The sequence below is a fragment of the Mirounga leonina genome, unplaced genomic scaffold (genome assembly GCF_011800145.1).
Source record: "Mirounga leonina isolate KUSES-001 unplaced genomic scaffold, KU_Mleo_1.0 Mir_101595, whole genome shotgun sequence".
Classification (NCBI taxonomy): Eukaryota; Metazoa; Chordata; class Mammalia; order Carnivora; family Phocidae; genus Mirounga; species Mirounga leonina.
In genome coordinates, this window is record NW_023270158.1 from 14,932,283 (window position 1) to 14,960,224 (window position 27,942).

The 27,942-nt window shown below is 37.4% G+C and overlaps 1 protein-coding gene and 1 pseudogene across 1 annotated transcript in view; one reads left to right on the top strand and one right to left on the bottom strand.

The window, feature by feature from the left end:
- IL1RAPL1 (interleukin 1 receptor accessory protein like 1) overlaps positions 1 to 27,942 on the top strand; it is a 1,375,052-nt gene that overhangs the window by 1,304,934 nt on the left and 42,176 nt on the right. The window contains exons 7-8 of the mRNA XM_035001062.1: positions 16,317 to 16,449; positions 19,012 to 19,157. Coding sequence (XP_034856953.1) covers positions 16,317 to 16,449; positions 19,012 to 19,157 — 279 coding nt within the window. The remainder of the gene's footprint in view (positions 1 to 16,316; positions 16,450 to 19,011; positions 19,158 to 27,942) is intronic.
- LOC118007883 lies at positions 27,214 to 27,613 on the bottom strand (annotated as a pseudogene).

A 27,942-nucleotide genomic window follows, 5' to 3' on the forward strand; every position in this document is an offset into this window, starting at 1 on the left:
ATTCATAAAATAAAAATATGCAAAAGGTGGGGCATTAAAAATGTAAAGTTTTGGAATGTATTCAGTTTTTAAGTTCCTATCAACATAAAACTGACCATTATATATATATATATATATATATATATATATATACATATATATATATATATATATAGGATGTTACATGCAAATGTCACAGTAACCACAAAGTAAAAACTTACAGTAAAAACACAAAAGAAAATGAGAAAAGAATTGAAATGTAACACTAAAGAAAGCTATCACACCACAAGGGTGAGAGAGAAGGGGAGAAGAAAGGAACAGAGAGGAACTATAAAAACAGCCAGAAAACAATTAACCAAATGGCAATAAGTACGTACCTATCAGTAATTACTTTCAATGTAAATGGACTGAATTCTCCAATCAAAAGACATGGAGGGGCTAAATGGATTTAAAAAACAAGACCCATCCCTATGCTGCCAACACAAGACTCACTTCAGAAGGACATACATGGACTGAAAGGGAAGAGATGGAAAAAGATATTTCATACAAATGGAAACAATAGTAAAGTGCTATAGATACACTCATATCAGACAAAATAGACTTTAAAACAAAAATTAATAAAAAACAAGGAAGGTCATTACTAATGATAAAGAAGGTCAATCTAACAAGAGAATATAACCTTTATAAATATATGTGTACCCAACATAGGAGCACCAAAATTTTTTTTTTTTTTAAGATTTTATTTATTTATTTGACAGAGAGAGACACAGCGAGAGAGGGAACACAAGCAGGGGAAGTGGGAGAGGGAGCAGCAGGCTTCCTGCAGAGCAGGGAGCCCGATGTGGGGCTCGATCCCAGGACCCTGGGATCATGACCCAAGCCGAAGGCAGACACGCTTAACCGACTGAGCCACCCAGGCGCCCAGGAGCACCAAAATATTTAAAGCAAATGGTAATGTACCTAATGGGAGATACAGCAATACAATAAAAGGAGGGGACTTTAACACCCCACTTGCATCATATCACTGGATAGATCATCTGGACAGAAAATCAATGAGAAGGGGTGCCTGGGTGGTTCAGTCATTGGGCGTCGGCCCCAGGGTCCTGGGATCGAGCCCCACATCAGGCTCCCTGCTCTGCAGGAAGCCTCCTTCTCCCTCTCCCACTCCCCCTGCTTGTGTTCTCTCTCTTGCTGTGTCTCTCTCTGTCAAATGAATAAATAAAATCTTTAAAAAAAAAAATCAATGAGGGAACACTGGCTTTAAAGGACACATTAGATGAGATGGACTTAATAGATACAGCATTCCATCCAAAGACAGCAGAATATGCATTCTTCTCAAGTGCACGTGGAACATTCTCCAGTGTAGATCACATGTTAGGCCACAAAAAAAGTCTCAGTAAATTTAAGAAGATTCAATGTCCACCTATGGATGAATGGATAAAGGGGTTATTATATATAATAAATATATATACACCCATATATATAATAAAATACTAAACAGCTATAAAGATGAATGAAATCTTGCTATTTTCAAGAACATGGATGAAACTTGAGAGTATTATGCTAGGTGAGTTAAGTCAGATGGACAAAAGCAAGTACTGTATCATTTCACTCATATGTGAAATCTAAAAAAGCAAAACAAATGAACAAAGAAAATAATACACAAATTTATAGAGACAGAGAACAAATTGGTGGTCATCAGAGGGGAAGGAGGTTGGGGATGGGCTTAATGGATAAAGGGAATTCATTGCACAGTGATGGATGGTAACTCAACTTTTGGTGGTGATCACTTTGTAGTGTATACAGATGTCCAGTGGTCTTGTGCCTCCTATTGAAATAGGGAAGGATTCTGATTGGTGGCATTTGGGTCACATACCAACAGCTGTAGCCAACCACTGGCTACACTAATGTCAGTCACTATAACCAAGAGGATAGGGTACTATGATTGCCTGAGGCTTAGAAAAGCAGTTCTCTCAGATGAGGAGGGTGGGATTTTGTTTACCAGAAAAAGGGACATTGGGCTAGCAAAAACAAACAAAAACCCACACAGATCACAACTTGATGTATATAAAATATAAAAGAATATCTGGTTATGTTCTATGTACCTCCCAGAAAATTTGATAAATCCATTGGCTAAATCTCTTATTCCTGTCCACAGAATTTTCTGTCAATATGGGAGACTGTAAACAGTTCACTCTCAACTAAGTCCGGATATATTAATTTCCCTGGAATCAAGAGGTGTTCATGATTAAATGAGAAAATAAATGGTGTTTGACAGATGGCAAAGAAAAAAAAAACAAAATGCCCACCATTTCCTAATTCTGAGTAAGATCTCTGGATATTGATACTTTTTAATTAGAGAAGAAATTTTCTTTTAATTAAAAAGGAGAGTTTATTATTTTTCAGTGTTAGAGAGTGTCCTCTAGTGGAGAGTCTCTGCTCTCAGCAGTATTAGAAATGGCCAAATGATACCTAATAAGAAGGTTACCCTGAATAAGAAGTGTCCCTGCTGCCTATTGGAATCCACTGGTTGAAGGGAAAATGTATTATTTTCCCTCTAAGTCCCCTTCACACTGGCCTGCTTGAAAGCCTACCCTATGACAAGCATTGTTTTCATTTTAGATAGCAAATGATTTTTTATGAACAATTTTCGAATGCTTCCTTCTGAACCTGGTAAGATTGAGCTCATAGTGCACCTTTTTACCAAAAAGGCAACAGAAGCATTTAGTGCATTTTACTGTAGCTTTTACGGATATCAACTTGAGGCAGCAAGAATACCATTATCTTCAGAATTCCAGCCCTGGCTGACTGATACATTTGATGTGTGTGGCTCCCTAGGCCATAGCTTAAATTTTTCTGTTATTATTTGAAGGAAAACAAAGAAACAAAATTGAGAGGAAAATTAATGTGTCTCTCTCTTCTCTGTAACTTGGGAAATTCTGATGATAATTTCCTGTATTTCTGGATAAGTGTAGTAAATAGTATTAGCTCTATCCCTTGGGTATCAGAGATGAGACTGAAGGTGTTTTTTTCAATATCTAAATGGAAGAGGAAAAGGAAGAGCTGTGGTGCTTGACCCTCTGAATCACATGCTAGGAAGAGATTATCAGAAATTTCATGTTACAGCAAATTAGAGACCAAAAGACAGAAAAGATGGAGTTTCTATTGATAATAAGTGAAATACTCTGAACTTAGAGTAAAGATAAATTTACATTGCTGATTCTTATATTGGAAAAAAGGATAAGGAGAATGTTCATAAAATCCTTCAGTAATCAAACAAATGTCAAAGATATATAATGTGTATATATATATATATATATATATATCATGTGTCATTATTTTAATGGCAGTGATAAGCAATGTATTGTATTCCTGTTGACAGATAACTTTCAGAAATATATATAATCATGACTTTCATACATGTTAGAGAAATTCTGTTCATATTATATGAAGAAGACGCCAGGCAGATGTTACGACCAGTTCAAAGGTAAAGTCAGAACAACAGATATATGCAGAATAAAGGAATGTTGAGATGAATTCCAAGTAGAGAAAAAAATTGATTTTTCCCTGGTTTGGGGGTGGGAAGGAGAGCAGAGGGAAAATGAAGTCAAATCATATCAGTTACCAACAATTTACAGAGTCGAAAAACAGTTCAAAGGCAGTAAAGAAACAGTCAACAAAACAAAGAGGCAACCCACAGAAAGGGAGAAGATATTTGCAGATGAAACTACAGATAAAGGGCTGGTATCCAAGATCTATAAAGAACTTCTCAAACTCAACACCCAAAAAACAAATAATCAAGTCAAAAAATGGGCAGAAGGTATGAAAAGACACTTCTCTGAAGAAGACATACAAATGGCTAACAGACACATGAAAAAATGTTCATCATCATTAGCCATCAGGGAAATCCAAATCAAAACCACATTGAGATACCATGTTACACCAGTTAGAATGGCAAAAATGGACAGGGAAAGAACAAATGTTGGAGAGGTTGTGGAGAAAGGGGAACTCTCTTACACTGTTGGTGGGAATGCAAGTTGGTACAGCCACTTTGGAAAACAGTGTGGAGGTTCCTCAAAAATTTAAAAATACAGCTACCCTATGACCCAGCAATTGCACTCCTGGGTATTTACCCCAAAGACACAGATGTAGTGAGAAAAAGGGCCATATGCACCCCAATGTTCATAGCAGCAATGTCTGCAATAGCCAAACTGTGGGAAGAGCCGAGATGCCCTTCAACCGATGAATGGATAAAGAAGATGTGGTCCATATATACAATGGAATATTACTCAGCCATCAGAAAGGATGAATACCCAACTTTTACATCAGCATGGATGGGACTGGAGAAGATTATGCTAAGTGAACTAAGTCAAGCAGAGAAAGTCAATTATCATATGGTTTCACTTATTTGTGGAACATAAGGAATAGCATGGAGGACATTAGGAGAAAGAAGGGAAAAATGAAGGGAGGGAAATCAGAGGGAGAGATGAACCATGAGAGACTATGGACTCTGAGAAACAAACAGGGTTTTAGAGGGGAGGGGTGTGGGGGGTTGGGTTAGCCCGGTGATGGGTATTAAGGAGGGCACGTATTGCATGGAGCACTGGGCATTATACGAAAACAATGGATCGTGGACCACTACATCAAAAACTAATGATGTATGGTGACTAACATAATAAAATTTAAAAAAAAAAAGGCAGTAAAGAGCTGGAATCTGATAACTCAGAAAGGTGTGCAGTTAATAAATGAGTAGTTTTCCACTGAAACACAATTTTTTTCCTACATTCCTCAGGAAAGAGAATGTATTTCTGTACCTTGGATCCAGTCATCAGTGACCCAGTTGTACTTCCTTTTTGTCTACACCAGCTACCTCTCTACCCACCACTGTCATTATTATGAACCTACCTATCCTCTTCCCTAGCCTCCCTGTCCTTTCTTCCTGCTTGAGGGCCCTGCCTAAATGTTTTTCAATCTTGTTGCTTTCCTGAGCCCCAATTCCACTTAACAAAGTCCAAGGTAAAAAGAAATTTTTCCAGTTAACTGTAACCACTTGGAAGACAATCACCTGGGAGTGCTTGTTAAAAATGAAAATCCCTATAACCCTCCACAGTTGTGGAGTCAAAATCTGGTGTGGGGGGCAGGTGGGGGGGGGTAAGATTTTTGGCAATAAGTTTGAAACTCACTGGCTTAACTAAAGTAATAAAAAAAAATGTAAAATCTGGAGCCATATTTGTCTAAGTGAAATGATATTGTAGAAGATCTGGGAGTATAACATAAAACTTGGTATGAAACTTAGTGGAAATTTACAAAAATAGATAAGGTTAATGTTTTCCAGGCTGATCCATGTGGTTGCAAATGACAGGATCTCCTTTCTTAAGGCTGAATAAATTCCATATAATAACCTTTCCTCTAGTTTCCATCAAAATCTGGCTTTCTGGTTTCAAGTTGAGTATCTGGAATAGTAATCTATTAATGACCTTTGTAGGTACTGTTAAAGGCTCTATATTATTTTTTGTTTTTAATTGAAAACATACTCAGTCACACGTTAGATAGCAAACACAATAAAGAAAAATTTATAATCATTCTCTGTTTTCTTAATTTTCTATTATTTTCTATTCTACTGAAATTTTACTAATTATATATTCAAATAGGTCAATCTTGAACTTGCTTGTAATTTCTAGACTGATTCTAAGAAATTATTTTTCCTCCACAGATTTATAAAATAATAAGTTTTCTCCTTTTTATTTGTTTTACAGTAATATTTAACTATTTAATAAATCCCAATTTTTTGTTGTATCTTGAAATTAATTTTTGTTTCCAGATCATAATTCAATCCTGATAACTCATTGCCCGTCATTAAGTCCGGTACCATTTCTGAGCATTACAATTCATTCCAAAGAGCTATGTGTCTGCCAGAGGGACAAAATCTTGTTACTTTTATTGTTGTTTTAACGTACATTTTGCAATAAACCAGGGAGTACAGATATCTCTTCCAGGTAGTGATTTTATTTCCTTTGGGAATATACCCAGAAGAGGGATTGCTGGATTATAATTCTGTTTTTGATTTTTTAAGGAGAATCCATACTGTTCTTCCATAAAGGCTGTACCAATTTACATTCCCACCAACAGCGTAAAAGGGTTCCCTTTTATCCCCATCCTTGTCAACATTTGTTATCTTTTATATATGTCAACATTTGTTATCATATAATGCCATCCTAAAAGCTGTGGGGTAATACCTCATTGTGGTTTTGATTTGCATTTCCCTGATGATTAGTGATGTTGAGTACCTTTTCATGTACCTATTAACCATTCACAATAGCCAAGATGTGGAAACAACCTAAGTGCCCATTGATGGATGAATGGATTAAGTAATTGTGAGAGTATATATATATGAGGTAGAATTTATTCAGCCTTAAAAAAGGAGATCCTGGCAGGTGCTTGGGTGGCTCAGTTGGTTAAGCGACTGCCTTCGGCTCAGGTCATGATCCCGGAGTCCCTGGATCGAGTCCCACATCGGGCTCCCTGCTCGGCAGGGAGTCTGCTTCTCCCTCTGACCCTCCCCCCTCTCATGTGCTCTCTCTCATTCTCTCTCACACAAATAAATAAATAAAATCTTTAAAAAAAAAAAAAAAGGAGATCCTGGCATTTGCAACCACATGGATCAACCTGGAAAACATTATGCTAAGTAAAATAAACTAGATACAGAAAGAAGAAAACTGCATTATCTCACTGATATGTGGAATCCAAAAAAGCCATGTACATAAAAGGAAAGAGCAGAACAGTGGTTACCAGGGGTGGGGAGGTGCTCAAAGGATACAAAGTTACCATTATTTAAGATGAACAAGTCTAGAGATTTAATGTACAGTATGATGACTATAGTTAAAAATACTATACTGAATGCTGGACATTTGCTAGGAAAATAGATTCCAGGTGCTCTCGCCACAAAAAATAAAAAAGTAACTGTGAGGAGATGATATGTTAATTAGCCGGACTATAGTAATCATTTCACTATATGTGTGTATATGTGTGTATATATATCATGTTATACATGTTATACACCTTAAATGTATCCAATTTTTATTTTTAAAAGAATATACAAAAATCAATACATTTTGATGAACCATGAGAGACGATGGACTCTGAAAAACAAACTGAGGGTTCTAGAGGGGAGGGGGGTGGGAGGATGGGTTAGCCTGGTGGTGGGTATTGAGGAGGGCACATTCTGCATGGAGCACTGGGTGTTATGCACAAACAATGAATCATGGAACACTTCATCTAAAACTAATGATGTAATGTATGGGGATTAACATAAGAATAAAAAAATAATAATAAAAATAAATCAATACATTTTGCTCTTTGTTTGGACCATCCACATGCTGTACCCTGCTACTATCATTATGCTTTCTTTTAAGGATAGTTATAGACAATGGCTATCTACTTAAATTTATAAATGAATATAGAATCATTTTGTTGAATTCTACAACTTACTAGATTTTTATTAGCAGTAACATTAAATCTAACACGGACTTTAAAAATACTCAGTTTTTCCAACCAAGAATTTGCAAATTTTATGTATATATATATTCATAAAACTTTAATCTGACTTGATATGATTTTGTGGTTCATTTATTCACAACCATTTCTCATTGTAATTTATTTGTTTATTGCTCATGTAAATCAGATTTTTATTATTTTCTATTTCATTACTATGGAAATTATGTATGATATTCATTTTTAGATATCATAGACCATAGCTAAGCATAGGGTTTTCTTCTTAAGGCTGACAAAAGCATTATAAAAATCAGTAACTCCTAGAGAATAAGATAAAAGAAAAAATAATTTAAAATCACATTAACTAGCTAAAATAAAAGTACATTAATTTCTTACAAATCATCTACTTAAAAAAAAACTCAAATGTGTCAGACTTCCAAATTTATCCTGTAACGAAAACTTTTTTCTCCTGTATTGCTTTCTTCAACTGTTTATTGCCACAGGGTCCCAATACACTGAATTAGATCATCCTACAATTTCATATTAGGCAGACTTTGTCTCATTTTAAAATTTCATAAGCTTTTAATGATTTTAGAATTAATGCTCTTTAAACCTGCATTCTCTGTTGTTTTTATTTTGCATATTCTGGCTCTTGAGTTTCTTCTTAAGTGTATTTTTTTCTTCTGGATATAAAGTTCTGTCCAAATTTATCGAGAGGATGGATAGCCCCCTCACTAAACATTACCACATGCACTCCATTTGTTCTATAGGGATGATGAGTCATATTTTTGACATGATATTGACATGTTTTTTATATGATTCTGTTTAAAATAACTCAGACTGGCTGCCTGGGTGGCTCAGATGGTTAAGCGTCTGCCTTCGGCTCAGGTCATGATCCCAGGGTCCTGGGATCAAGTCCCGCATCGGGCTCTCTGCTCCTTGGGAGCCTGCTTCTCCCTCTGCCTCTCTCGCTCTGTCTCTCATGAATAAATAAATAAAATCTTTAAAAATAATAATAAAATAAATAAAAATAAAATAAAATAACTCAGACTGCATCTAGAATAACTCAAAGTGTATAGATGTTTACATTTTGTAATACAAATACAAAAGTCTGTTATATCAAAAGGCCAAATTTTAAAACTTTGCTGGTGAGAGATATTTTTTATATTTGGACATTTGAAAGAAAGAACTCTTCCAAGAAAGTAAAAATGTAAGTCCTTCTGAGGAGCGCCTGGGTGGCTCAGTCGTTGGGTGTCTGCCTTTGGCTCAGGTCATGATCCCGGAGTCCTGGGATCAAGCCCCGCATCGGGCTCCCTGCTCCGCGGGAAGCCTCCTTCTCCCTCTCCGACTCCCCCTGCTTGTGTTCCCTCTCTCACTGTGTCTCTCTCTGTCAAATAAATAAATAAAACCTTTAGAAAAAAAAAGTCCTTCTGAATTGGTTAAGTATGCAATTATAATATCTTCAAGTAATACTTTTATCATCCTTTTAAAGCATCTTACTATTGTTTCATGTCTTATTACTTTGGCAAAACTACAAAGAAATTATCGTATAAAAATGATGCCGATAGGTGTCCTTGTATTGAATTTAAAGGAGATGATCCTGTGGGTCCCCTTTATATTAATCTCTTGTTTAAAATTTGTCTACTTTCAAACATTTGGAAGTAACTTTTCTTGGTTTTACTTAAAGACTGTAAGCCTTTGATAATTTCTTCTGATTGTATAAATTCTCAGCTAAAACGATAAACCCATCAGAGGATCTACAACACAACAGTGGGGAAATAAGCATTTTAGGTATGATGGTGACAATTACATTCTGTGGTCTCATAAAAGCCCTTTTATTCTGATATTGTTTTTATAATTTTGAACAACTTTGGTTATTAATAAAATAATGATGCGTAATAAGAAACTTTTCATATAATAAACTTTTGTTTAATATGAATGGTAAGAACCATAAAGACACAATACTTCACACTCGCTAGAAAGGCTGTAATCAAAAAGACAGATAACAAGTTTTGGTGAGCATGTGGGAAAATTGAAACCCTCATGCATTGCTGGTGAGAATGTACAATGGTATAGCCACTTTGGAAATCCAGGTTGGCAATTCCTCAAAGATTTAAACGTAGAATTATTTTATGACCCAGCAATTCCACTTTTAGATAGAAATTCTACTTCTAGATTCCACTCAAGAGAAATGATACCATTTACGTTCACACAAAAATTTGTACAGGAGTGTTCAAAGCATCTTTATTCATTACAGCCAAAGAGAACTCAAGTGTCCATCAACTGATGAATGGATAAACAAAATATAGTATATCCATACAATGGAATATTATTTAGCCACAAAGAAGAATGAAGTACTGATATATGCTGTAACATGGATGAACCTTGAAAACATTAAGCTAAGCAAAAGAAGCCAGACACAAAAGGCTACATACTGTGTGATTCCATTTAGACAAGATGTCCAAAATAGGCAAGTCCATAGAGAAGTAGATTAGTGGTTGTCAAAGGCTGGGGACGATTGGGGTGAAATGACTAGTGACTAATTGATTCAGGATTTCTTTTTGGAGTGATGAAAGTATCCTAGAGTTGATTGTGCTGCTGGTTCTGTAAATATACTAAAAACCATTTACATGGATAAATTGATTATGTGAATTATATCTCAATGTAGCTATTAAAATATGCATGCAGTTTCTTTGAGAGAATAGTTTAAGATTTTATTTATTTATTTACTTACTTGAGAAAGAGAGAGAGAGAGAGAGCAAGCAGATAGGTAAAGAATCTTGAGCAGACTACTGAGAGAGGAGCCCAGTGTGGGACTCAATCTCACGACCCTGAGATCATGACCCTGAGATCATGACCTGAGCCAAAACCAAGAGTCGGATGCTTAACCAACTGAGCCACCCAGGCACCCCTCTGAGAGAACAGTTTTAAAGGGAGTGGTGTGCTGATAAATGTTTAACAATTGGTTCTCCAAGTATAATTCTGACATCTAAGTGGTTTTGATACTTTAATTTACATTGGCAAATAAGAGTGAGACATTGGAGACATATGTCAGAACTTTATTCATCAATGATGTAAACAACTTTTTTTGCTGAATCAAATTATAGATTTTGGATATTAGAGGAATTTTTGTGTTTGTGCTTTTACCAATCTAACAGCTGTAGACATGACACTTGGAAGTTTAATCTACATTATTAACATTTTCTACATGTTGTCTTAAGTATAGACAGATAACAAAATAATAAATCATAGGTTGATTTGTAGCATTTGGCAACTTATGGGGTAAAAACTCCCATCATGGCTGATAGCAAGCTGCCAGCATAATCTCACTAAATGTGCAGCTGGGAAAAGATGTGCAGTGGCAAACTGTTAGAGAGTATTTCTGCCATACAGTTACTATAGATGAATAATGTAGGAAAAATAATTAGGAATTTTTGAGTTTTGAATGTCTAATACCTTTGTTTTTAATACAGTGTAAGTAGGGGGCACCTTTGTTTTTAATACAGTATAATTAGGGGGCACCTGAGTGGCACAGTTAAGCATCTGCCTTCAGCTCAGGTCATGATCTCAGTGTCCTGGGATCAAGCCAAGCCAGGTCCCTGCTCAGCAGGGAGTCTGTTCCTCCCCCTGATCACGCTCTCTCTCTCTCTCTTTCTCTCTCTCTCAAATAAATAAAATCTTTTTAAAAAATACAGTATAGGGCGCCTGGGTGCTCAGTTGGTTAAGCGACTGCCTTCGGCTCAGGTCATGATCCTGGAGTCCCAGGATCGAGTCCCACATCGGGCTCCCTGCTCAGCAGGGGGTCTGCTTCTCCCTCTGCCCTCTTCCCTCTCGTGCTCTCTGTCTCTCATTCTCTCTCTCTCAAATAAATAAATAAAATCTTTTAAAAAAAATACAGTATAGTTCATTGTAAGTCTCTATAATTTGCTTTTTAATAATGACTGTGTTTAACAACCTGCTTACAGAATTTCTGAAAACTGTAGTAATTGACTCCTATAAGCTGGTATGAACCGGCTCCAGCCTACAAGTGAAATAACATCTGAATGAGACTCTGCATTTGCAATGTTGAAAGCTAGTTTACGAGACAGACTTGGCCTGTTGAGATAGGCTGTAGACATGTAACCTTTAATTAATGAAGCTTTGAAAAAAAGGAACCAAGGGAAAATGCAAGTACAAGAGATAATAAGCAGGTTATTTTTGAAAGTATTTATTGAGTTCCTAACACATTCAAGCCACTGTAATGGGTCCTAGTAATATACAAAGGTAAATACACATATAATTTCTGCCTCTGGGGAATAAATACTCTAGTTGCTGGGTTAGGCATGCAAACAAACCATATATTGTAAGGAATATATTATGATAAAATACAGATATGTCGGAGGGCTGTGGGAGGAGAAAAGACAGAATGACTATTTCTTTAGAAAAGCCAAGTCATTTTTTTGGAAGAAATGGAAATGAGAAAAATTTAAAGCAAAGAATATAACGTTAAAAAGCATGAGAATGTGAAATGAGTCATGGATGGACTGCTCCTAGAACTCAGATGCTAAAAACCTGTTATGTAACTGACATGTCCTGCTTCATCAGCCCAAGGTATAAACACAGTCATATCATTTTGAATTTCTTAATTCCTATTTCCTAACTGCCTAATTCCCTAAATAAAATCTCCCCATTCTGTTTTCCTAATTTTCTTATCTGCCCTTATTAATTTCCATCTGCCCTTATTGGGTGGAAGCGCATCCTCTCTACCCAGGTCCCACCCTGCCCCAGGAATTTCCATCACCTCTCAGTTCTTCTTTGACCTGACAGTAAGGGATGATAGTTCTTCATTCCTGCTTTCAAACACAGGTAATACACACTTGGGGTCCAAAGTCACAGTTCCCTGACACTCATGTGATTAGCCAGTACTTACTGGGTAGACACAGCTTTCCTCCCCAACACTTAGGCACTTGGGTAGCTCAGGTGTGAGCCAGACTTTACCTGGCACTTCTCTCAGGACTGACTCCACTGGGTTTCTGCTGTCTTTTCCTGCTAGCATGCCTGTGCTTAAGAAGGGGCATGGTCTCCTTTTGTGCAGCCACACAAGTAGGTATAATTGAGAGAAACCACTCAAAAATCTCTTCATAGAACAGAGCTCTGCTCAAGTTGACTTTCTATCCTGATTACATTGAGAGGCAGCTGACAACTCCCCAACCTAACCCTCTCTCTGTCTCTCACTCTCTGTCTCTCTCTCTCCATCTCTCTCACTCTTCCCCCTACACACATACTGATGCATGTAAATTATAAAAGTAAAAAATATGTTTTCCACCTTATCAGGCTTTCTATTTAATCTCCGCCTTGAAAGGTTTCCTATCATATTGATAAAGAGCATAGTGATCTATAGTCACTGCTATCACCTTTTAAGAAATTATGTGGAAATAATCCAAGCTTCGCAGTGACTATTCCTTACGTGATCCCAAGGTATTGTCACTAACTCCCACCTAAAAACTAAAACTTGATCTCTTAAAAGACAGATTATGTGAATTATTGAGATATAAAAATTTAAAACTCTGTAATGTGTGTTCATTCTGTTGGTATGTGATGTTAATAATCATCACACCAGCTAGTATTTTGAGATTTACTGTTGAATACATGACTCCCTTGACACTGCAACAGGTAGTTCAGTTGCATAAAAGCTGGCCCTCTTATAAAAAGGTAAAAGCAAAGAATATTAGATTTAAAATTGTTTTGTAACATTGGGTTGACACTTCCCATAGAAATCCACAGTTAATTTCCACTCAATAAGATTGGCATTCAGTTTATCTGTTTTGTAATGCAAATAGTCTCCCAGGAAGGGGGAGATTACATATTAAAATATTTAGAAAATATTTATATACAAAAAATAATAATAAAGGAACCTACTTAGAGCTCAATTTTGCCTCGTAAAAGCTTGTAGACATTTTCTGGATTTTGCATATCTTGTCACTAATGATGACTATTGTATATAGGACCAAAATCCATGAGGAATCACTTACTTGGAGAACATGCAGACATAAACAGAGATAAAAGGAGAAAGCTATATCATGCCATCTTAGAAATATTAGATGAGCGAGAATTCATGAATTGTTTTTACGCAATGGATATAGTTAAGATAATGATATTAATTTTATCCGATAAAATGTTCTTATTGTAGAACTTGGAGAATAGAATTTATTTTTTTTAAGTTTTTATTTGAATTCCAGTTCAAATACAGTGTTATATTAGTATCAGGTGTACAATATAGTGATTCAGCACCCCCATACATCACCCGGTGCTCATCACAAGTGCCCTCCTTAATCCTCATCACCTGTTTCACCCAACCCCCCACTCCCTCCCCTCTGGTAACCATCAGTTTGTTCTCTAGAGTTAAGAGTCTGTTTCTTGGTTTACCACTGTCTTTTTCCCCCCATGATTGTTTGTTTCCTTTCTTAAATTCCACATATGAGTGAAATCATATGGTACTTGTGTTTCTCTGACTGACTTATTTTGCTTAGCATAATACTCTAACTCCGTCCATGTGATTGCAAATGGCAAGATGTCATTCTTTTATAGCTGAGTAATACTCTTATATATATATATGCGCTACATATTCTTTATCCATTCATCAGTCAGTGGCAACACTGGGGTGCATGTATCCCTTCGAGTTAGTATTTTGTATTCTTTGGGTAAACACCTAGTGGTGCAATTGCTGGTATTTCTATTTTTAACTTTGTGAGGAACCTCCAGACTGTTTTCCACAGTGGCTGCATCAGTTTGCATTCCCAACGACAGTGCAAGACGGTTCCCCTTTCTCCACATCCATGCCAATAACTCTTGTTTCTTGTGTTGTTAATTTTAGCCGTTCTGACAGGTGTGAGGGGATATCTCATTGTAGTTTTGATTTGTATTTCCCTGATGATGAGTGATGTTGAGCATCTTTTCATGTGTCTGTTGGCCATCTGGATGTCTTCTTTGAAAAAATGTCTATTCATGTCTTCTGCCCATTTTTTAATTGGATTATTTGTTTTGGGGTACTGAGTTTTATAAGTTCTTTATATATTTTGGATATAACCCTTTATCAGATATGTCATTGTAAGTAGGTATACTCATGCAATCACTCATAAGCACAATTTCAGGAGATACTCACTATTAACTCATAGCTTAGCTCTGAGGTTTCCAGTCTTTAGGACGCTCCTTCTTTGCACCTTAAGGTCATTTAGTTGTCGGGTCCTTTAGAATCTTCTCAAGAATTTGTGAAATTGAGAAAATCTGCTTGCTTCAGATGCCAACAAAGGTGTCACTGGGGCTCAGTTTTCAGCCCCTCTTAAAGTACCTGAGGGGAAGGAAAAATTCTTCCTCTACCACTCAAAGTCTTCCTGCAGGACTAGGAATTGGCATGAGACAGATTTATAGGAGAAAAAACCCAAAGTTTTATTATGCACTCATGGAGGCCCAATAATGAAATTGATTCCTAAAGAAATGACCAAGGCAGGCAGTTTTTAGGCTTTTTAGACAAAGATGCAATAAATCTGTGAGAAATTGACAGGACAAAGAAAACTTAATTCTGAGAGCTTCAGTTAGGAATTCTAAACAGATTCGGGCTGCAGTCAAACATTGGTAAAAAGTAAACAAGGGTTGTTTTTACAGCCTTCTCAGCTCTAAATTCTCTGTCTCTGATGATAAGGGTGTCTTCTTTACTTTCTGGTACAGGGAGGGTACCTTTGACATGGGAGATTCATTTTGTGCTTTCACGGAGACAGAGGAGGGTCTGAATCTCCTTCTTGTATGGGCTGTCTTTTAAGTAATTTTTATTTAAAATAATCAGTATGCCAAAGTTGCCCATCTTGGGGCAGCTTGCCCTTGGCACGCTACATACCCTAAGAGTTTCCTTGCCCCAGTCCAAGCTGGAGTAGGCCCTTACGGCTCCCCATCTCATCGTCCATTTTCTGACTCCACTTGGAGGCACCAGGATCCTAAAACTAGATTGTACTGGAGTATTTCAGTTCTCTAATGCTGGCTAAGGCTTGGGGAAACCAGGTGTTTGCAAAATGGCCTAACTGTCCAGAAATAAACCTTACTTTCGCAGGCATTAAATTAACTTCTGCCTTTTAGTCAGGGACTCCACTTACCTTATTAAGTAATCGACCAATCTGTCTTCATCATTACAGTGGTCTCTCCTGAGGAGCCTGCTGAAAGAAACTAATCTCCACAGTAGCATCATTGATTTTACATCTAATAAAAATCCCAAATATTTATTCTCATGAGTTCTTCATTTGTTTTTTTAAAATGTGCGTTTCTACCTGAGCATATGTTGGTTTCCTTAATTAGAACATTATTCCATATACAGTGAAAATGTTTTAATAACATTTTTAGGGGCTCCTGGATTTACAGTTCCTTCTGTTTCCCATCCAAAGATTTTGTTTCCTTTCAATTTCCCACATTCAGGACTGAGAAACATCTTCTACCTGCCCTGTGAAATCTTGTAATTACTAACATCATGTACCCTCTGATATCATACTTTGAGAAGGGCACATCACCTCTGTGGTATCATTCCCAGTAATTCATAACCTAAATCTAATCGCGTAAACACATGAGGCAAGCATAACTGGAAGAACCTTCTCTAAAATAGCTGACCAGTCTTCTTCAAAATCTTATAAGTAACTCCTATTTCATTAAACAAGCTGTCAAAAGCACAGTCTATAAATTTGACAGAGATTAAAAATAGCTGAAAAAACATTTTAGGTAAATGTTTTATTAAATCAATGAAGTGATTAAAATGTTACCTGCCAGTTTGCCTAAAAGAAGAGCGTACAAGTAGTTTTATAACACATTTCCATCACTTCTCTCTGTAGGCGACTCAGCTAATCTAACCTGCAGAGCTTTCTTTGGGTACAGTGGAGATGTCAGTCCTTTAATTTACTGGATGAAAGGAGAGAAGTTTATTGAAGATCTGGATGAAAATCGAGTTTGGGAAAGTGACATTAGGTAAAATAATTTTTTTTCTTTTAACTTGTACAGTCAAGTTAACATTTGCTGTGTTAGTGAACGGAAAGTAAGCTAAAGGAAAATAAAGGGTTTTTTCTTGTTTTTTGGGGGGGGTTATTATTATAATAAAAATATCTCAACATTGAATCGCCGAGAAGCAAAACACTGTTAAGAGACTGACTATGGAATTGCAAAACATGAATGCCATTTGCAAAGAATTTAAGGGAAATAGAAAGGAGTTTTTCACTAAGCAATAAACTGAGTATGAGACAGACCAAAATACCATCAAATGTGGAAAATGTGATATTGTGCCTTTTGTTTATAAGAGCTCTTTTTTAGAAAATTGTCAAGAAGAGGGGCGCCTGGGTGGCTCAGTCGTTAGGCGTCTGCCTTCGGCTCGGGTCATGATCCCAGGGTCCTGGGATCGAGCCCCACATCGGGCTCTCTGCTCAGCGGGAAGCCTGCTTCTCCCTCTCCCACTCCCCCTGCTTGTGTTCCCTCTCTTGCTGTCTCTCTCTCTGTCACAAATAAATAAAATCTTTAAAAAAGAAAAAAAAGAAAGAAAATTGTCAAGAAGTATTAGCAAGGTACTAGGACTCAACCAAACACAATCTCTGTCTTTTCCTTTTATATGTTTTTACATGTTTGAGCCATCAAGTAGACTATAAAGCACTTGATAGGAATGATAAAGATACACAAAATGTTTTCATTGTCTTTTTTAGTCCTACTTTAAGGTCTAAATATTAATATTGTGGGAATGATAAAGAATAACCATTAAAAAATACCATCTGTTTTGAGGGCATAATGTTTAAACCTCTTTTTAAAAAAAACTTATTCAGGGGCACCTGGGTGGCTCAGTCATTAAGCGTCTGCCTTCGGCTCAGGTCATGATCCCAGGGTCCTGGGATCGAGCCCCGCATCGGGCTCCCTGCTCTGCGGGAAGCCTGCTTCTCCCTCTCCTACTCCCCCTGCTTGTGTTCCCTCTCTCACTATGTCTCTCTCTGTCAAATAATAAATAAAATCTTAAAAAAAAAAAAATAAAATAAAATAAAAATAAAATAAAATAAACTTATTCATTTACTTTTAAGTACTGAGGTATTCAATTATAACTGAACTTATGCTTGGACAGAGATACTCATCTTTAATCATAGTATAAGTAAGCAAGCACATAAATAATAATTAAGTTGTAATTGAATCAAAATGCTGATCATGTGTAAACATTCTCCTATCTAAAGGTCACATCTTCTGGGTATATATGAGCATTTAAGCTAAAGTTCCTCTTCCTAAATGTGAGGACTTTTAAAACCTGATCAAAGGTACAAGTGAAAAAGTTTTGCAATAGCAAATAAAAACATATAAAACTGTCATATAAGGTTATTTCTATTGGGATCTTCTTCCTGGCAACAAATACACAAGAATATTGCACTCCAGTTGGGTTCAGAAATGCCCAGATGGACAATTCTCCAATATGTACTAAAACGTTCCTGTACCATTTTTCATATTTATAACTTCACTATTATCTTTAAAAAAAAAAAAAAGATTTTATTTATTTATTTGACAGAGACACAGTGAGAGAGGAAACACAAGCAGGGGGAGTGGGAGAGGGAGAAGCAGGCTTCCCGTGGAGCAGGGAGCCCAATGCGGGGCTCGAATTCAGGACCCCGAAGGCAGACACTTAACGACTGAGCCACCCAGGCGCCCCTCACTGTTATCTTTTAACCATATACTTTAAGATGTTAAAGTTAAAAGAGGACAATAAACTTCCTAACTTTCCCCCTCTTTTTGTGGGTGCTGAAGAAAGGGTCTAGAAAGGTGTATTTCTTTAATTCTACATTAGGAAGTATTGTGCAGACATGAGTTACCAAACAGATGGAAGGGTGGAGGTGGGAAGCAGGGAAAGAGAGACTCACTTCGAGGTTTTCCATTTGCTCTAAAAGATTACAAAAACCTTTGACAGTGAGGTTAGTGTTTACCATTCATTTTAATGTCAGAATTAAACACTTCATCAAAATATTTAGTCTATGGGTTTATAATTTCATATTTCTTTTAAAATAGACACTTGATTTGTATCATTAAAAAAAAATGGGCTGGAGCTTTCAACTGAAATGTCAAAATTGCTCCGAAATTTTCTATTTTTCCTTAAAAAAAAAAAAAGAACAAAAAACTAACCTGATCTATATAATTAGTCTCCCAGCTTAAGACATTAGGATTTCTTCTCTCTCACCTTTACTATATCATATTCCTTAAAGGGAAAGCAGTTTGTAAACTTTTCTTCAAGGTCTTTCTCATCTCTTTATTATGACAGTGTGATTGTCCTGCTGAGAGAGATAATTAACTGCAACTTCATTAGCATCTCCAAAAACAAGCTTCCTCATTAGAAATGAAGAGGAAAAGGGCATGATATAATTTAATTAAGATAGCACCAATCCATAGCCAAATTTTAAGCACAGATGCTGTAGGTATTTTCACCTCAGATTCAGATTCATCTAATTTCTTTTTTTCTTTTTCATGTCTGTGTGTGTTTGTGTGGGGTTTTTTGTTTCGTTTTGGTTTATATTTTAGAATTCTCAAGGAGCATCTCGGGGAACAGGAAGTTTCCATCTCATTAATTGTGGACTCTGTAGAAGAAGGTGACTTGGGAAATTACTCCTGTTACGTTGAAAATGGAAATGGACGTCGGCATGCCAGCGTTCTCCTTCACAAACGGGGTGAGTGTCACCTTCTAAGCTTGAGTAGTCATGAACCTGTAATGGATGGGAAGGAACTGGGAACCAAAAAAAAGTTGTGTTTTTCTACATCAGTTTACCCTAAACAAAATAAGCACAATAGCGTTAGGGCCATCACGGTGGATAACATGGTGCATGCGTGACTAGCTCAGGCTCTAGAGTAAAATATGGATCCCTTGTTGGGCTTTCCCCCAAATCTTGGGGGTGGCATCTCACTTCCCTAAGCTTCAGTTTCCTGATACTAGCCAATGGGGGAACAATGGTGGCAACTCTTCAGTGTGTTTTAAGGATGAAAGAAGACAAGAAATGTGAAGAGCTTGGCACAGAGCCTGTATGCAAGAGAAAGGAAGTTAAATGCTATTTATTATTGTTGGAAATTGACAAACCAATAAAAAATTACAGGAAATTTTAAGTCAGAGATTGTGTTCTTTATTTGAAGGTTCTTCCTTTAGTGTAAGAATTATGTCTGAGGAATTCCCCATGGCAGTACTTCTTGACAGTTTTTTCTGCCTTGGATAACTTTTACATGTGTAGTATCTTCCCAAGATTAACAGTGATTTATTAATTAGTCATTAACAAACTATCATTCAATTATTATTCATTAGTAATAATTCAAGGAAGATAGATTGTTGTTGAGTACCATATCTGCTGCACTAAATGATTCCACAGCAACCCCAACATGGTAGGCACAGGGTTAAAACATGTATAAATATATATATTGAATTGTTTCAAATTAGAGACTATCAAAAAAATTCGACTGAGTAAATTTGAAAATCTAATTGGCTTTAGTAAATGACTCATGAATCAGGCAGCTCTGAGCAGTTGCTCAAAATGGAAGGTTTTTATGGGAAAGAGGGTGGGGCAAGAAGTTATTAACAAAAGAAAGGATTCAAGCCTGGACACTTTGTTTGGGGGTGGAAGACACGAAAAGGCAGGTTTTTTGTTTGTTTTTTTTTATCATGCAGATGAACTCACTTGTGCTGATGGGGGAAATTTCAGATTGACTTTTTAAAAGGTCACATTCCTGAGATAGGTCAAAACTGTAATTAAGTCTTGGTTTGCTGTTGCGGAGGGGAGGCAAATGACTCCAGCTTGGGCTTGTTTTTCTTTTTTAACAAGACAGTTGTGAACTTGGAACCATGCATTCATTGCAGAAATTTTTCATGTACATTACAAAGAAAAGTGTTTTTTTACCTACATTATGCTAAGTGAAAACTTTCCAGCTTTGGGAACAAGTATATTTGGTGTTCTCTTACTCAGCAAATTTATAATGATTTCAATTTCAAAGCACATGTTTAATCCTAGACGCTTTGAGTTTGAAAAAGAAAGAGAACATTGAAGACTGCCCCCCCCCCCCCACTTTATTGGGCAATAGATTCCCTTTGAATAATGCTACTGAAAGCTATTAAAACAGACACCTCTGTTGTCAGGAGACTACAATATTAAAATAGTCTACCTTTGGGAAGGGGAAAAGTAAGGACAGGTAGCAATGATTGTTTCTTTCTGTAGCTTAACATATATAGTCAATGAAGGAATTGAGAATAGAAATATTATGAAAGGACAGAAATAGCTTGCCAGGGTTGGAAGCAACTTAATGCTGTGTAATTGAACCCTTCCATAACGTGTTCCTAAGTGATCCTTACACTGGATCATATTCCCTCTCAAGGAAGCTAGTTCTATCTCTGGAAAAACCTAACTGTTAGAAAGCATCCCTGTTTCACTGTCTACCCCTTGACCCCAGTTCTACACTTTTAATCTCTGTTTCCCAAAACCGCCCATCAAAAGTTTGTTGACCATCACCATGGTCTTTCTGAGTCTTTATTTCCCTAGATTCAACTTGCCTAGCTTCTTTTATTCCTTCTTCCTTTCTGAGGATAGAGTACTTCCACCATCCTGGTCACTCTTTTGAATATGCTCTAATTAAAGAGTCTGAATTATTTCTCAAGAAGGGAAAGAGTGCGGAGAAGATACAGGGCACATATAAAAATCTGTTCACTTGGACAACACTTATTTCTTTTTAGGACAGGGAGGAGTAACAGTTAAGTATTGCTTGCAGGGAGCAAGAATTCCTGTCCCCTTAAGGGTCTTTCTACCTGAGTTAAGAATCAAATTGACATGAGACAGATTAACAGGAGAAAATCAAATTTAATAGTGTCCATGTGGGGAATCCACACAGACATGGAAATTCCAAAGACAGTCAGGCAAAATGAGGCATATATGTCATCCTGAACTAAGGAGAAGGGGGTAGGGGTCTGGCTCTTTAGAGGCAAAGAATGTAATTCACAAGATGATAAGAACAGATGTTTGGTAATTAGATGTTTACCCTGCCACTCTGCTAATAACCCTTATTCTGGATAAGACCCTCAATTTCGAGTCTTATATGTAGTTAAGGGAAGGGCAAAAGTTTCTCTTGAGCCCATAGGGTCTCAGTTGCCTTCAGCTCAGAATAATCTTCATGACAAAGTGGCCTGTCTTGGGGTGGCCTGCCCTTGGCCCCTATACCATCATAAAGAGAAAAGAAGGAAAATGAATTGTATCTAAGGAGGATAAACTACTAAACTCTGTTCTTACAGATAGGCACACAGCCAGGAAGGGTCAAACACCCCCAGGCTATTTTTAGTATGCATGGCCTAAGGTTAAGTTGCCCATAGCTACAGAAGCCTCCAGTACTACAAAAATAAATGATTGAAGAATAAAGGAAATTGTTTGAAAAACTTTCCCAGTACTGTCGAATTCCATAAACATGAAGAAGAAAATTGTGGCCAGTGTTGGAGCAGTCATTAATGCTTAAATCCACAATGGTTTTTAAATATGTATTTCTACTGAGAGAGCATTTTGTTTTTAGTAAAATAAAAGCATTAAGAAGCCAAAAAGTGTTCTTCAAGGTCATGTACTCCAAAAGTCCCTTTTAAAGTCAGTGTGTGCCTTCCTTCCAAGGGAGCTTCAGGAAATGAGTGAGTCATCAACTCACAAAAGCAACAAGGCATGCAATCTCCTGCCCTTGAGAAGCTTATAATCCTGGGGAATGGTCTATCCCAATCATCTTAGGGAAAAAGAAAGGACTTGGGTTAACAGGTGGCATAACTGCAAGCTCCCCAGGCCTGCATGGTTGAGAAGGTCAAGGCACAGCACATGGTAGGCTTATAGTTATGGTCTTTGATCATAGAGTTCCTGAAAGAGTCAAGTTATTGTCATGTTAGCAATTATGTAATTATCAGATGAACAGCTCTATCACTCAGAAGAGTAAAGCTCAGAGAAGGAACTGGGAGATGTCACATCTAATCATATTTTTCTGCCATTTATTCATAAATCCCTTATCTTACAGGCCTTCAAAGTCTTTCATTTTTAAAACCTCCTGAAAGACCTGTGTTAAAGTATTTGATGCATACAGACCTTGCAGACCACAATTATCAGTTCTTCGACGAGTAGACTTGCCAGGATACACCTTTGTGCAAGTTAAGCACTTACTTAAGCACTTTTTCCTCCACCGTTACCTTTTGCTCATACTGTTGGTGTAATAAAAATGATGTCCGAGCCCTCCAATGGGTGGTATGTGTTAGGGTAGAAAATCTTTCCTTTCTTCCTTTCTGGGTTCTTCGGCTGGTCTAATAATTAAATTGACATAAGACAGATTAACAGGAGAAAAACATTTAATTTCATACATACAGGAGCCCCAGAGATACGAGATTCAAGGACAGGTCAGGCAGTTGAGGCTTATGTGCTGTCCAGAGCTAAGGAATGGCACAGGGACCTGGGGTTTCAAAGGGGAGGCGGGTCATTCACAGGACAGTAAGAAGAGCCCATGTTTGGTAATTAGTTGTTTGCTCTACCATATAGTCAGGACTTTCAGATGCAGAGTTATCTCAAGTAATAGATTTCTTTCTGGGCCAGGGCCCCTACCTAAATTCATTTAGGTAGTGAAGGGAGAGGTAAAAGTCTTTTCTTGAGTTTGCTGTGTCTTGATGGCCTTTAGCTCAAAATAACCCTCATGCCCAAGTGGCATATTTTGGGATGGCAAAACCTGCTCCCCTTCTTATGGATTCTTTGAGATATCACTCACATGTATTAAATGAGTCTTCCTTAATGCTAAGAGGATACTACAGTAAATAATTCAGCTAGGATCAAACTAGGCTAGATTTTGGACCAGGCTTTATCTTAAAAAACAAAAAAAACAACCAACCTACTTCCACAAACACTGGCTGAAAATTTCCTAGGAAATTGATCATAAAAAAAGTTTCTATGGCTGGCTCAGTAGGTGGAGTGTGCGACTCTCGATCAAAGATCTTGGGGCTGTGGGTTCAAGCCCCATGTTTGGTATGGAGATTACTTAAAAAGAAATGAAGTCTTTAAAAAAAGAAGAAAAGAAAAGGTTTATATGAGAATGTTCAAAATTGTTGGTTCCTGCAGCCAGGGAAGGTACTTGGACAGTTAAGATCATGTCATATATGCAACACAGATGTATTTCACATACTCTACAGAGAACTAGATTATGCAATGAATGAGAGCTGAAGAATGAATGGGCAAGGGCCATGGGGCTTTATAGTCCTCACTCTAGTCCCTGGCCTGACAAGCTTGCTTGGAAAAGAACCAAAGCACAGAGCTAACACATTCACTTCTGTGTTATTTCTCGTTCCCGCTGTTGCCCATATGTGATTGAATTTCATGTTTCAGTCTCTGAATCCTTTACCCAAATGCTTTTGCTTAGGTTTCTCATCGCTGCTGCCTGACTTGACATGTATCCAACACTGACCTTCACCTTCAGTTTCCCTCCAAAATCCTGACGTTTCCTGTTCCCTCCTTTTTTTATGTTTTCCCTTGTCTTCAGATCAATACCCAGCCAGCAGTGTGCTCTAGCCTCAGGCCTAACCACTCTTGCACCCATCAGGCAGTCCTAAATTTCTTCTTCACTGTGTGTTTTGTCCAGTCTCTCACTCTGGATGGCCTCCCAGTGTACACATGTTTACTGTATGGAGCAAAGCAGCTTAATGGTTAGGGGTGTGGACTCTAGCAATGCTATGTATTCAAAACCCAATTCTCTGTGTACTGAATGTGTTATTGTTACCAAATTTAAACTAGTCTGTGCACCCAATGTGCAGTAAGCAGATGTCTGAGACACTGATTTTGAAGTGAAGAAAACTTTATTATCAGAAGGACAGCCGATCAAGAAGGCCAGGATCATTCCCCAAACTACCTTGCCCTGTTGAGCCTTGTGACAGCATTCTTCCAGACAGTGAAGCTCTATTTGGGACCTGGTATGATCAGATATCTCAAAACAAATGTTACCATCCATTCCCCATTAGGTTTCCACAATCAAAGAGTAGGGATAAAAAAAGGCAAAGTGAATGATTGCTTGTGCATGAGGTTAAGAGGTGCATAAAACATAATTGAGTAGGGAACAAAACAGAACGTGGAGCTAAGTTAATAATACAACTAATACCAACTACAGTCCTGCCTATATTTTCAAAACAGGTTCAGGAACCAAGTGTCCAGCCCCACTCTCTTGGGCAAACCACCTAATCTCTATGACCCTCAAATTTCTCTTCTATAAAATGGGAATAATAATAGTACCTACCATATAGAATAGTTATGAAGATTAAATAAACTAAATTAGTGTCAATATGTGTCGCAATGTCTGACACATATTTATCACCCACTAAATGTTAGCAGCCATTACATGATTTCTCTGCTCCAACTACATGATATTCTGGGTAATTTAGGATGTGATAATAATGTGTTCTATTAAAAATTCCTGCGAATCTCATTTTAAGTCTAATTTATCTTGTATTAAAATGGCCAGCTTTAGCTCCAGCTCCATTGAGTCCATATTTTACCTTATAATAGATTTACTTTAGTTAGAATGTGCTGTCCTAAAGGAGAGCTTCATACATTTATTCTTGCATTTAATGATAATCATTAAGAACCTACTATGTGTCTGGCACTCATAAAATTAAATGAACAGGAAATAAAACCAATATAATTTGAAATGCCACCATCTACTCTTTAAATTGCATTGATATTAAGCATTCCTAATATAGAATTGTGCTTCTAGGAAATGTTTAGCTTTGAAACTGTCACATTAAGGGAAAGTTCATTAACAATCCTGTTCTGAATGGTTATGTTTAGATATATTGATTACAATAATATGGCAATCCATTCATCATGAAGTAGTTTGGGAACTAGCAAAGTATCTATCTCAGAGACCAGCACTAGTTAATAATGATAAACATCTAGGTTTTCTCCATTCCCTCTCAAACCCATTTTATTTCTTGCACACACACACACTTTCTCTCTCCAAAGAATGTAATCAATAGAAATTAGACTTGCTCAATAAACTCCCTAGTCCCCAGAATATCTTTAGTAATGTAATTAACATGTACATCATTTAGGATGCACTGTTTTAAAGCTGGATGAATTTAGACCCAGTGGACTCCTTATCCCTTTTTGTAATGAATCATTTTTGGAGTATATGCCCCTATCCTAGTTAGTATTTACCTAGTGTATTTATTTACTGAGAGATACAGTGAGATCACAGAACTGTTTAAGCCTCTCTGAGGGCTCAACATCTGACATCTTTGATCACTGACTTCAAAATATGGAAAAGCCAAACTTTGCCCAGATATCAAAACCTCCTACCTATGTGGTGGCATCTCCCTTGAAAGACAATGACTCATTAAAAACTGAATAGGCATTCACTAAAGAGTCACTTTTTTTGAGTTATTGCTCTGGGGAGGAAAAAAAAATTTTCCCTTTACCCTTCTAGGTTCTTGGCTGAGACCTCCCTGTAATAACAAACCAGATTAACAGGAAAAAAACAAACAAGTTTAATAACTTGTATACCCCCTTATGCAAGGGAGATACCCAGAAAAACAGTAACTGCCTGAAATGGCCTAAGCTACCACCTTAAATACCATCTCCAGCTACAGACAAAAGAAAATGCTGGGGGTGGGAGAGCCAGTTATGGGAGATTTCCAAGAGAAACACAGTAATCAAGGGTGTGGTTGTTACGCAGATTTAAGTCGTTGCTTTCTCCATTGATAAGAGAAGAGTTTTTAGAGAGTTTGAGTCCAGGGCTCTTCCAGGTTAAGAAAGGGAGACACCCTTACAAATGGATAGTCCCCCTATAAATGTAAATATCTTTAACAAAAGGGTAACTTCTCAGTTTTCAAAAATTCCTCCTGTGTCTGCAGTTTCTTAAAAATAATCAGCCTTGGGGAGCCTGGGTGGCTTGCTTAGTTAAGCAACTGCCTTCCGCTCAGGTCATGATCCTGGAGTCACAGGATCGAATCCCGCATCAGGCTCCCTGCTCAGCAGGGAGTCTGCTTCTCCCTCTGACCCTCCCCCCTCTCATGCTCTCTCTCTCTCAAATAAATAAATAAAATCTTTTTAAAAAAATAATCAGCCTCTGGGGTGCCCGGGCAGCTCATTTGGTTAAGGGTCTGTGGCTCAGGTCATGATCCCAGGGTCCTGCTTGTGGGGAGCCTGCTTCTCCCTCTCCTCCCCACTAATATTCTCGCTCGCTCTCACTCTCAAATAAATAAATAAAATCTCAAAAAAAATTTAAAAAATAAATGCTTTTAAAAAATAATAATAATCAACCTAAAATAATCTGTATGCCAAAAAAAGCATGTTTTGGGGTATATATTCTGCTCCCCTTCATTGCCTGTGCAATTCCCAAATATTAAGGAACTTTAGTTATGTTGCTACAGCATCTCCAAATCAGAGCCATCAAGTTTAACAAATTCTCTCCTTGGATAAGATCTGACATTTTGCAGTCAAAATTTTTTCTAGCCTGTAACATTTTTCTTGCTTCTCTGCTCTTCAGTTGTGTAAGACATCTAAACAGCTGACCTCAATTCTTTCTTTTTTTTCTTCTTGATAACTAATGCCAAAACAAAAAATACACTTGGTGGCTATTATGCCAGGAGCACAAATTGTCCAATACTAGTAATTTTATACCTTTGAGTCTCTTGATACGGACATTTCAACAAGGTTATTCGATTGCCACCAAAATTACTGGCATTAGAGCTAACGTTTTTTGTTTTTTTTTTTACAAAAGTTTATTCTTAAATGTACAACAGGATCTAAGACAACACTTCATTCCAGCTATAGGTAGCAACAGACGCTATGACAGGGAATCCAGATGTTTAAACAGGAATGGAATTAAGGATCATCATTGCCTCGGGCACAAGGAACAGCTTACTTTTTGCCAGATTTCTTAATTCCACCTGTGGCCAGGGGGCCCTTCCCCGCGGCCTTCGATTTTAGCTCCTCGAGTTTCTCTGCTCCTCTTTCTGTTTCTGCTTGAATGCCTTATCTTCCTCGTCCATCTCCTTGGCCTGCTTCTTGGGCTGCTTCAGGGGCTTCTTCTTGCCACCTTCACGGCCGGACATGGCGCCTGCCGCCCCTTCTCCAGACCCTGCCGCCGGAAGCCGAGAGCCAACCTTTTGAGCTATTTCCTTAGACATAAAATATATGATGTAAGTGAGGTTAAATTCAACTTATTTTTGCCTCAGACCTGGAATGTCTTTTCAAAAGTCTCTTGATCCCAGTTTTTCCTGATCAGCATAGCTTTGCCTTTTAGTCATTTTGGTCATTCAGTTTGCTTCAGTGTGAACTAGACTATCCAGGCAGTGTCTTTGTTAGGAAAGAAAAGGACCACTGTTTGAGGATGATTAACTTTTTCCTCAATTAGTAAATATCAACGAGATGATCCTGGACAAAGCGGGTATTGGGACCACGAAGGATAAAACCTTTTATCATTCATGTT